The sequence below is a fragment of the Sturnus vulgaris genome, unplaced genomic scaffold, assembly GCF_052056855.1.
Source record: "Sturnus vulgaris isolate bStuVul1 unplaced genomic scaffold, bStuVul1.hap1 Scaffold_1138, whole genome shotgun sequence".
NCBI classification, from domain to species: Eukaryota; Metazoa; Chordata; class Aves; order Passeriformes; family Sturnidae; genus Sturnus; species Sturnus vulgaris.
In genome coordinates, this window is record NW_028276043.1 from 145,681 (window position 1) to 157,897 (window position 12,217).

General features: G+C 44.9%; 1 protein-coding gene across 1 annotated transcript in view; it reads right to left on the minus strand.

Moving 5' to 3' along the window:
- The window catches only part of RUSF1 (RUS family member 1), a 10,091-nt gene extending 945 nt beyond the window's left edge, over positions 1-9,146 (minus strand). The window contains exons 1-6 of the mRNA XM_088157583.1: positions 9,009-9,146; positions 6,540-6,646; positions 4,523-4,600; positions 3,425-3,544; positions 1,339-1,385; positions 5-110 (exon numbers count right to left, since the gene is read on the minus strand). Coding sequence (XP_088013709.1) covers positions 5-110; positions 1,339-1,385; positions 3,425-3,544; positions 4,523-4,600; positions 6,540-6,646; positions 9,009-9,024 — 474 coding nt within the window. The 5' untranslated portion in view covers positions 9,025-9,146. The remainder of the gene's footprint in view (positions 1-4; positions 111-1,338; positions 1,386-3,424; positions 3,545-4,522; positions 4,601-6,539; positions 6,647-9,008) is intronic.
- Positions 9,147-12,217: the final 3,071 nt, after the last annotated feature.

Here is a 12,217-nt window from a genome sequence, read left to right on the forward strand (position 1 = left end):
TCACCCTGGCCACCGCCGCCATCACCAGGAGGGCGGGGCCGAGGCTCAGCCAATGGGGAGCGAGGATTTTCCAGCACCAGGGCGACGTCATTGAGGAGATCGGCACGAACCTGGGGAGGGGGCGTGGCCTGCCCTTATATGGATCTGAGGGCGTGGCCTGCCCTATATGGAGCTGTGGGCGTGACCCTTCCCCTATATGAGCTGTGGGTGTGGCCTTCCCTTATATGGAGCTGTGGGCGTGGCCTGCCCTCTATGGAGTTCTGAGCGTGGCCTTGTTTGGAAAGGGAGGGGCGGGGCTTGGGCTATAAAAGGAACTCGCTTCCATATATGGTAAAAAAGTGGGCGTGTTTAAGCGGAAGGGACCATATATGTGAAAAAGGGGGCGGGGCTTATTTGGGAGTGACCATATATGGGGAAAAGAGGGCGGGGCTTAATTATAAACAGCCATAGATGGGTAAAAAGGGGCGTGGCTTAACCGGGATGATCCATTTATGGTTTAAAGGGGCGGGGCTTAGTCGGGAGTGTCCATATATGGTAAAAAAAGGGGGCGGGGGGCTTAGACGGAAGTTGCCGTATATGGAAAAGGGGCGGGGCCTCACCGCCATTGCTTGCCTCGCAGTCCAGGTGGCTCTGGGAGAGGGAAAACCAGAATGGACCAGTATGGACCAGTACGGACCAGTACGGACCAGTATGGACCAGTATGGACCAGAATGGACCAGTATGGACCAGTACGGACCAGTACGGACCAGTATGGACCAGTACGGACCAGTTCAGACTGGTCCAGAGTGATGTGGACCAGTAGAGGGCCTCCCAGTCCCTCCCAGTTTGTCCCAGTCCATTCCCAGTTCCCTCCCAGTCCCTCCCAGTCCATCCCACTTTGTTCCAGTTCAATGCAGTCCATTCCCAGTTTATCCCAGTTTATCCCAGTCCCTCCCAGTTTATCCCAGTCCATTCCCAGTTTATCCCAGTCCATTCCCAGTTCATCCCAGTTTGTCCCAGTCCATTCCCAGTCCCATCCCAGTTTCTCCCAGTCCATTCCCAGTTTATCCCAGTTTATCCCAGTCCATTCCCAGTCCATCCCAGTTCATCCCAGTTTGTCCCAGTCCATTCCCAGTCCCATCCCAGTTTCTCCCAGTCCATTCCCAGTTTATCCCAGTCCATCCCAGTTCCCTCCCAGTCCATCCCAGTTCATCCCAGTTCATCCCAGTTTGTCCCAGTCCCATTCCAGTTCCCTCCCAGTCCATTCCCAGTCCATCCCAGTTTATCCCAGTCCATCCCAGTTCCCTCCCAGTCCCTCCCAGTCCATTCCCAGTTCGTCCCAGTTTGTCCCAGTCTCACCCCTGCAGCCACACAAAGAGGATCCTGGTGATGATCCCCGACCCCGTCTGAGAGGGGGGGGAAAAAAAAAAAAAGGGAATTCTGGGAATTCTGGGATTGGAATTCTGGGAATTCTGGAATTCTGGGAATTCTGGGGAATTCTGGGAAATCTGGATTGGAATTCTGGGAATTCTGGGAATTCTGGGAATTCTGGGAAATCTGGGATTGGAATTCTGGGAATTCTGGGTTTGGAATTCTGGGAATTTCAGGAATTCTGGGAATTCTGGAATTCTGGGAATTTTGGGAATTTTGGATCAGGAATTTTCAGAATTTTGGGAATTTTGGATGAGGAATTCTGGGAATTCTGGATCAGGAATTTTGGGATTTTTGGGAATTTTGGATGAGGAATTCTGGGAATTCTGGGAATTATGGGAATTCTGGATCAGGAATTTTGGGATTTTTGGGAATTTTGGATGAGGAATTTTGGGAATTTTGAGAATTTGGGATCAGGAATTTTGGGGAATTTTAGGAATTTTGGGGATTTTTGGGAATTTCGGATCAGGAATTTTTGGAATTTTGGGAATTCTGGGAATTTTGGATCAGGAATTTGGGATTTTTGGGAATTTTGGATCAGGAATTTCAGGAATTTTGGGAATTTGGGATCAGGAATTTTGGGATTTTGGGGAATTTTTGGATTTTTGGGAATTTTGGGAATTCTGGGATTTTTTTTTATTTTTGGGAATTTCGGGGATTTTTTGCATCAGGAATTCTGGAATTCTGGGAATTTTTGGAATTTAGGGAAATTTGCATCAGGAATTTTGGGAATTCTGGAAATTTTGGGAATTTTTGGGAATTTTTGGGAATTCTGGAATTTGGGATCAGGAATTTTGAGAATTTTGGGATTTTTGGGAATTCTGGGACTTTTGGTCCAGGAATTTTTGGGATTTTGGGGAATTTGGGATCAGGAATTTTGGGAATTTTGGGAATTCTGGGGATTTTGGATCAGGAATTCCTGGAATTTTGGGAATTTTGGAATTTTCTTGGGAATTTTGGATCAGGAATTCTGGGAATCTTGAATTTTGGGGAATTTTTGGGAATTTTGGATCAGGAATTTTCGGAATTTTGGTCCAGGAATTTTGGGATTTTTGGGGGGAATTTTGCATCGGGAATTTTGGGAATTTTGGGAACTTGGGGATTTTTGGGAATTTTTGGTCAGGAATTTTGGATCAGAAATTTTGGGATTTCGGGAATTCTGGGAATTGTGGGATTTGGGGAATTTTGCCTCAGAAATTTTGGGATTTTTGGGAATTTTTGGTCAGGAATTTTGGGGAATTTTGGATTGGGAATTTGGGATTTTTTGGGAATTCTGGATGAGGAATTTTGGGAATTTTGGGAATTTTCGGAATTTGGGATCAGGAATTTTGGGAATTTTGGGAATTCTGGGAATTTGGGATCAGGAATTTTGGGAATTTTGAGAATTTGGGATCAGGAATTTTGGGATTTTTGGGGCAATTTTGCATCAGGAATTCCGGGAACTTTGGGGATTTTTGGGAATTCTGGGACTTTTGGATCAGGAATTTTCAGAATTTTGGGAATTCTGGGAATTTTGCCTCAGAAATTTTTGGATTTTTGGGAATTTTGGATCAGGAATTCCTGGAATTTTGGGATTTTTGGGATTTTCTTGGGAATTTTGGGAATTTTGGTCCAGGAATTCTGGGAATTTGGGGAATTTTGGGGATTTTTGGGATTTTTGGGAACTCTGGATCAGGAATTTTTGGATTTTGGGAATTTTGGGAATTTTTGGGAATTCTGGATCAGGAACTTTTGGATTTTTGGGAATTTTGGACCAAGAATTTTGGGAATTTTGAGAATTTGAGATCAGGAATTTTGGGAATTTTGGAAAATTTGGACCCGGAATTTTGGGATTTTTGGGGGGGAATTTTGCATCGGGAATTTTGGGATTTTTGGGCAGTTCGGACCGGAATTTTGGGGATTTTTTGGGGGGAATTTTTGGGGAATTTTGGGAATTTTTTTGGGGATTTCTTTTTATGGGAATTTCTTGGGAATTTTTTTTTTTATTTGGGAATTTTTCCCCTCCTCCCCTCACCCCTGAGGATCCAGAGTGAGCGTCGCTCCCGTCACTGGGTGGCGGCGCCGTCACCGACCCCGACGGCCTCTGAGGACGGCGCGAGTGGGAGAGAGACCCGGCCAGGGTGGAGCACAGAGCCTGAGACCAGTATGGACCAGTATAAACCAGTATAGACCAGTATGGACCAGTATGGACCAGTATGGACCAGTATGGACCAGATAAAACCAGTATGGACCAGTATGGACCAGTATGGATCAGTGTAAACCAGTATAGACCAGTATAGACCAGTATAAACCAGTATGGACCAGCATAAACCAGTATGGACCAGTATAACCAGTCCAAACCAGTCCAAACCAGTCCAAACCAGTCCAAACCAGTCCAAACCAGTATAAACCAGTCTAAACCATTATAACCAGTCCAAACCAGTCCAAACCATCCAAACCAGTCCAAACCAGTATAAACCAGTCTAAACCATTATAACCAGTCCAAACCAGTCCAAACCAGTATAAACCAGTCTAAACCAGTCTAAACCAGTCCAAACCAGTCCAAACCAGTATAAACCAGTCCAAACCATTATAACCAGTCCAAACCAGTCCAAACCAGTCCAAACCAGTAAAAAACCAGTCCAAACCAGCCCAAACCAGTCCAAACCAGTCCAAAACCAGTCCAAACCAGTATAAACCAGTCCAAACCAATCCAAACCAGTCCAAACCAGTCCCAAACCAGTATAAACCAGTATAAACCAGTATAAACCAGTCCAAACCAGCCCAACCCAGTCAAACCAGTCCAAACCAGTCCAAACCAATCCAAACCAGTCCAAACCAGTATAAACCAGTATAAACCAGTCCAAACCAGCCCAAACCCAGTCCAAACCAGTATAAACCAGTACAAACCAGTCCAAACCAGTATAAACCAGTATAACCAGTCCAAACCAATCCAAACCAATCCAAACCAGTCCAAACCAGTCCAAACCAGTATAAACCAGTCCAAACCATTATACCAGTCCAAACCAGTCTAAACCAGTCCCAAACCAGTCTAAACCAGTCAAACCAGTCCAAACCAGTCCAAACCAGTCCAAACCAGTATAAACCAGTATAAACCAGTACAAACCAGTACCTGCAGGCTGTCCCAGCACTGGTACCGGCCGTAGTCGGGGCTGACGCTCTCGGGGAAGCCTTGGGGGAGCAGAACCCGCTGGGGGAGGGGGGAAAAATTCCAAAAAATTCCCAAAAAATTCCCAAAATTCTCCCAAAATTTCCCCCAAAAATTCCCAAAAAATTCCCCAAATTCTCCCAAATTTCCACCCAAAAAAGTCCCAAAATTCCCCCCAAAATTCCCCCAAAATTCCCCCAAAAATTCCTAAATCTCCCTCAAAAATTCACCGAAAATTCCCCCCAAATTCCCCCAAAATTCCTAAAAAATTCCCAAAAAATTCCCAAAATTCCCCCAAAATTTCCACCCCAAAAATTCCCCAATTTTCCCCCAAAATTCCCCCCAAAATTCCTAAAATTCACACAAATATTCACCGAAAATTCCACCCAAAAATTCCCCAAATTCTCCCAAAAATTCCCTGAAAATTCCCCCCAAAATTCCCCAAATAATTCCCCAAAAATTCCCCAAATTTCCCCCCAAAAATTCCCCAAAATTCCACCCAAAATTCCCCAAAAATTCCAAAAAATTCCCTCAAAGATTTGCCCAAAATTCCCAAAAATTCTCCCCAAAAATTCCCCCAAAAATTCCCCAAATTCCCTCAAAAAATTCCCCCAAAATTCCCAAAATTTTCCCCCAAAATTCCCCCGAAATGCCCCCCAAAATTCCCCCCAAAATTCCCCAAAAATTCCCAAAATTTTCCCTAAAAATTCCCCAAAAAATTCCCCAAATTCCCTCAAAAAATTCCCCCAAAATTCCCAAAATTTCCCCAAAATTCCCCAAAATTCCTGAAATTTCCACCCAAAAAATTCCCACAATTCCCCCCAAAATTCCCAAAAAATTCCCAAAATTCCCCCAAAATTTCCTCAAAAATTCCCCAAAAATTTCCCAAAAATTCCCCAAATTTCCCCCCCAAAATTCCCTGAAATTCCCCCAAAAATTCCCCCCAAAATTCCCCAAATTCTCAAAAAATTCCCAAATTCCCCCCAAAATTTCTCCCCAAATTCCCAAAATTTTCCCCCCAAAAATTCCAAAAAAATTCCCCAAATTCCCCCCAAAAATTCCTAAAATTCCCCCCCAAAATTCCCAAATTTTCCCCATTTTTATCCCATTTTCCCCCCTAAAATTCCCGTTTTTCCCATTTTAATGCCATTTCCCCCCCATTTTCCCACCATTTTTATCCCATTTTTTTTCCCAAAAAATTCCCATTTTTCCCCCATTTTCCCCCGCATTTTATCCCCATTTTTTCCCCATTTTCCCCCAATTTTTTCCCCATTTTATTCCCATTTTATCCCCATTTTCCCTCAATTTTTTTCCCAATTTTTCCCCATTTCCCCCCCAAAAATTCCCATTTTATTCCCATTTTTTCCCCATTTTTTCCCCCATTTTTTCCCCATTTTCCCCCCATTTTTCCCCATTTTTTCCCCAATTTTTCCCCATTTTATTCCCATTTTTATTCCATTTTTTCCCCATTTTTCCCTCATTTTTATTCCATTTTATTCCCATTTTATCCCCATTTTTCCCCCATTTTTCCCCAATTTTTCCCCATTTTCCCCCCCATTTTATCCCCATTTTTTCCCCATTTCTTTCCCATTTTCCCCCATTTTTTCCCCAAAAAATTCCCATTTTTTCCCCATTTTATTCCCATTTTTATTCCATTTAATTCCCATTTTTCCCCAATTTTTTCCCCATTTTCCCCCCCCCAAAATTCCCATTTTTATTCCCATTTTTTCCCCATTTTTCCCCCAATTTTTTCCCCATTTTTCCTCATTTTTTCCCCATTTTATTCCATTTTATTCCCATTTTTTCCCCATTTTATTCCCATTTTTCCCCCCATTTTATCCCCATTTTTTCCCCATTTTTTCCCCATTTCACCCCCATTTTTTCCCCAAAAAATTCCCATTTTTTCCCCATTTTTATTCCCATTTTTATTCCATTTTTCCCCCCCAAATTCCCATTTTTATTCCCATTTTTTCCCTCTCACCGTGGCCGCTCTCCTCAGTTTTTCCCGCGCGTTTCGGAGCCGCCCCCGAGCGTCGGCGCGGGCGGGAGGAGCCTCCAGGGAGCCCCAAAAACAGCGGCAAAAACAACCTGGGGGGGGAAAAAAAGGGAATTTTAGGAAAAAAAAAAAGGGAATTTTGGGAAAAAAAAATTGGGAATTTGGGGGAAAAAAATTGGGGATTTTTTGCGGATTTTTTTCTGATTTTTTTCTGAATTTTTTCTGATTTTTTTCAATTTTTTCGGATTTTTTTTCGATTTTTTTCGGATTTTTTTCTGATGTTTTTTTGATTTTTTTTTTCTGATATTTTTTCTGATTTTTCTCGATTTTTTTCTGATTTTTTGGGGATTTTTTTCGGATTTTTTTCGGATTTTTTCTGATTTTTTTGAGATTTTTTTCCGATTTTTTTTCGATTTTTTTCTGATTTTTCTCTATTTTTTCTGATTTTTTTTCTGATTTTTTTCGATTTTTTTCGATTTTTTTCGGAATTTTTTTCGGATTTTTCTTCGATTTTTTTCGGATTTTTTTCTGATTTTTTTTCTGATTTTTCTCGATCTTCGGATTTTTTTGAGATTTTTTCCGATTTTTTTGAGATTTTTTTTCTGATTTTTTTCTGATTTTTTTCAATTTTTTTCGGATTTTTTTTCTGATTTTTTGGGGATTTTTTCCGGATTTTTTCCGATTTTTTTCTGATTTTTTTCGATTTTTTTCGGATTTTTTTTCGGATTTTTTAAATTTTTTTCCGATTTTTTTCTGATATTTTTTCTGATGTTTCTCGATTTTTTTCTGATTTTTTTCTGATTTTTTTTCTGATTTTTCTCGATTTTTTTCTGATTTTTTTGGATTTTTTCTTGATTTTTTTCGATTTTTTTCGGATTTTTAAATTTTTTTTTCCGATTTTTTTTCTATTTTTGTCTGATTTTTGCCTGATTTTTTTTCGATTTTTTCTGGATTTTTTTTCGATTTTTTTCCTGATATTTCTCTATTTTTTCTGATTTTTTTTTCTGATTTTTTTCGATTTTTTTCGGAATTTTTTTCTGATTTTTTTTCGATTTTTTTTTGGATTTTTTCTGATATTTTTTCTGATTTTTCTCGATTTTTTTCTGATTTTTTTGAGATTTTTTTCTGATTTTTTCTGATTTTTTTCCGATTTTTTTTCGATTTTTTACTGATTTTTTTGAGATTTTTTTCTGATTTTTTTTTTCATTTTTTCGGATTTTTTCCGATTTTTTCCCGATTTTTTTCTGATTTTATTCGATTTTTTTTCAGATATTTTTCGATTTTTTTTCGCATTTCTTCTGATTTTTATCCGTTTTTTTCTGATTTTCTTTCTGATTTTTTTTCCGATTTTTTTTTGGATTTTTTTCGGATTTTTTCTGATATTTTTTCTGATTTTTCTCGATTTTTTTCTGATTCTTTTGAGATTTTTTCCCGATTTTTTACTGATTTTTTTCTATTTTTTTCTGGGGTTTTTTTCGATTTTTTTCTGATTTTTTCCGATATTTTTTCTGATTTTTTCCGATTTTTTTTCTGATTTTTTTCCCCACTTTTTCTCATTTTGGGGCTTTTTTTTTCGATTTTTTTTTTCGTTTTTTTCTAATTTTTTTCCGATTTTATTCGATTTTTTTCTGATTTTTTTCCGCATTTTTTCTGATTTTTTTTCCAATTTTTTCTGATTTTTTTCCCTTTTTTCTGATTTTTTTTGTGATTTTTTTCTGATTTCTTTCGATTTTTTTTCCCGATTTTTTCCGATTTTTTTTTATTTTTAAAGATTTTTTTTTAAGGTGATTTGAGGAGATTCGGGGATTTCGGGATTTTTTTTGGAATTATCGGATTTTTTTTAGCGTTTTTTTGTGATTTTTTAAGGGGGAATTTCTGATTTTTTGGGGGAATTTTGGGGGAAATTTTTAATTTTTGGGAATTTTTTTTAAAAACTCTTTTTAAGTGATTTTTTTTTTTAGGCGGGAAATTTTGGGATAAAAAAAAAATTCGGGAATATTTTTGATTTTTTTGGAATTCCTTTTGGAATATTTGGGAATTTTGGGGAAAATCCGGGAAATTTTGGGGGAAGAATTTCGGGAAAAAAAATGGGAATTTTTGAGAAATTTGGGATTTTTGGGAGCGATTCCAGTGGGATTTTTGGGGAATTTTTCACGAGGATTCCAAGAAAATTTGAGAGATTTGGGAAATTTTGGGAATTTCGGGGTCGAATTTTGGGGGAAATTTTGGCGATTTTGGGCAATTTTGGGGCTCCCGGCGCTGATTTCGGGTGAATTCGTGGCGATTTTCGAGCTCTTGGCGTCGATTCCAGATGATTTTGGGACGCCGGATGCGATTTTTGGGGTCTCGAGGTTGATTTTGGGGCGATTTTGGACGATTTTGGGGCATTTTGGGCGATTTTGGGGCATTTTGGTGTCTTTCCCCCCCCCCCCCCCCCCCGCGCTTCCACGTTACCGTCCGGCCGCTCCATGGCACTTCCGGTTTTGGCGCTTCCGGCTTCCGGTGTTTCCACGGCAACGCCGGAAGCCGCTCTGGCCACGCCCCCTTCGCGTCTCTATGGTCGCCGTGGAGCCGCTCTGGCCTCGAAGCCTCCGCAACTCGATGGTCACCCCTCGAAATGACCCCAAACCCGCCAAAATCGCCCCAAAATTCCCAGAAATTCACCCCAAATCCCAAATTTCCCTCCAGATCCCGCTCCGTGATGGGATTTTTGGGATCTCCGGGCCTCGAATTCTCTTTAATCACCCTAAAAATTCCCAAATTTCCCCCCCAAAATTCCCCAAACCCCCCAAAATCCCCCCAAATGACCCCCGAGTGACCCCAAACCCCCCCAAATGACCCCAGTGACCCTAGAGTGACCCCAAACCCCCCAAAGTGACCCCAAAGTGACCCCAAGACCAAACAAGTGACCCCAAAATGACCCCAAGCCCCCCCAAAATGACCCCTGAGTGACCCCAGACCTCCCCCAAATGATCCCAGAGTCACCCCAGGACCCCCCAAGTGACCCCAAATGACCCCCGGAACCCCCAAAATTACCCCGAGTGACCCCTGAATGACCCCAAACCCCCCCAAAGTGACCCCAAAATGACCCCAATTGACCCCAACCCCCCCCAAAGTGACCCCAGAGGCCCCCAAAGTGACCCCAAAATGACCCCAAGACCCCCCAAAATGACCCCAAATGACCCCAAACCCCCCAAAGTGACCCAAAATGTCCCCAACCCCCCCCCAAAAATGACAACCCCCACACCGGAAAGGCGGGAACGGCTCCGAGCGATTTTATTGGCTGGGAAGGGGCGGGAAAAAGGGGGCGGGGCCAGAGCGGGGTCAAAGGTCAAGGACTGGGGGAGGGGTCAAGGGGTGGTGACCACCAAAGGTGGCCTTGGGGTGGCCAAGGATCATTTTGGGGTGGCCAAAAGTGGCCTGGGGTGGCCAGGGGTGGCTTTGGGGTGGCCAGGGGTCACTTTGTGGTGGCCAAAAGGGGCTTGGGGTGGCTTTGAGGTGGCCAGGGGTGGCTTTGGGGTGGCCAAAAGGGGCCTGGGGTGGTTTTGGGGTGGCCAGGGGTCACTCTGGGTTGGCCAAAGGTAACTTTGTGGTGGCCAAAGGTGGCCTGGGGTGGCTTTGGGGTGGCCAGGGGTCATTTTGGGGTGGCCAAAAGGGGCTTGGGGTGGCTTTGAGGTGGCCAAGAGTCACTTTAGGGTGGTCAGGGGTCACTCTGGGTTGGCCAGGGGTCACTTTGGGGTGGCTAAAGGTGGCCTGGGGTGGTTCTAGGGTGGCCTGGGGTGGTTCTAGGGTGGCCAGGGGTCACTCTGGGGTGGCCAGGGGTCACTTTGGGGTGGTCACTGGTCACTCTGAGGTGGTCAGGGGTCACTTGGAGGTGGCCAGTGGCCACTTTGGGGTGGCCAGGGGTCACTCTGAGGTGGCCAGGGGTCACTTTGGGGTGGTCACTGGTCACTCTGGGGTGGTCACTGGTCACTCTGGGGTGGTCAGGGGGTCACTCTGAGGTGGTCAGGGGTCACTTTGGGGTGGCCAGGGGTCACTTTAGGGTGACCAGTGGTCACTCTGGGTTGGCCAGGGGTCACTTTGGGGTGGCTAAAGGTGGCCTGGGGTGGTTCTAGGGTGGCCAGGGGTCACTTTGGGGTGGCCAAGGGTCACTCTGGGGTGGTCAGGGGTCACTCTGGGGTGGTCACTGGTCACTCTGGGGTGGCCAGGGGTCACTTTGGGGTGGCCAGTGGTCACTCTGGGGTGGTCAGTGGCCACTGTGGAGAGGTCAAGGGTCACTTTGGGGTGGCCAGGGGTCACTTTGGGGTGGTCAGTGGTCACTCTGAGGTGGTCAGGGGTCACTTGGAGGTGGCCAGTGGCCACTTTGGGGTGGCCAGGGGTCACTTTGGGGTGGTCAGGGGTCACTCTGGGGTGGCCAGGGGTCACTTTGTGGTGGCCAGGGGTCACTTTGGGGTGGTCACTCGTCACTCTGGGGTGGCCAGTGGTCACTCTGAGGTGGTCAGGGGTCACTTTGGGGTGGTCACTGGTCACTCTGAGGTGGCCAGGGGTCACTCTGGGGTGGCCAGGGGTCACTCTGGGGTGGCCAGGGGTCACTTTGGAGTGGCCAGTGGTCACTCTGAGGTGGTCAGGGGTCACTTGGAGGTGGCCAGTGGCCACTTTGGGGTGGCCAGAGGTCACTCTGAGGTGGTCAGGGGGGACCAGAGATGGCCACATGTGGCTACGAGGTGGCCAGAGATGCTCAGTGGTCACCACGGGGGTGGCCATGAATGGTCAGAAATGACCACAGGTGGTCACTGGTCACCATGGGATGGACACAGAGTGACCATGGATGGTCATTGGCCACCATGGGATGGACACAGAGTGACCACAGGTGGTCACTGTCACCATGGGGTGGACACGGGATGACCACGAATGACCACGAGTGACCACCAGGTGACCACGAATGACCATGGGGTGACAAGAGATGACCACAAGGTGACCATGAATGACCATGAGTGACCACGAGTGACCACCAGGTGACCACCAGGTGACCACCAGGTGACCACAAATGACCACGGGATGACCACAAGTGACCACCAGGTGACCACGAGTGACCATTGGTCATCATGGGGTGGTCATTGGTCACCATGGGATTGACACAGAGTGACCACAGAGTGACCATGAGTGACCACGGGGTGACCACGAATGACCACGAATGACCAGGAATGACCACCAGGTGACCACGAGTGACCACCAGGTGACCACCAGGTGACCACGAGCGACCATTGGTCATCATGGGGTGGTCATTGATCACCATGGAATGGACATGAAATGACCACAGAGTGACCATGAGTGACCACCAGGTGACCACAAACGACCACGGGGTGACCACAAATGACCACCAGGTGACCATGAATGACCAGGAGTCACCATGAATGACCACGGGGTGACCCCAAATGACCATGAATGACCACGAGTGACCATGAGTGACTACGAGTGACCACCAGGTGACCATGAAGGACCACAGAGTGACCATGAGTGACCACCAGGTGACCACGGGGTGACCACAAATGACCACGAATGACCACGAGTGACCACCAGGTGACCACGAATGACCACCAGGTGACCATGAAGGACCACAGAGTGACCATGAATGACCATGAGTGACCACGAGTGACTAACAG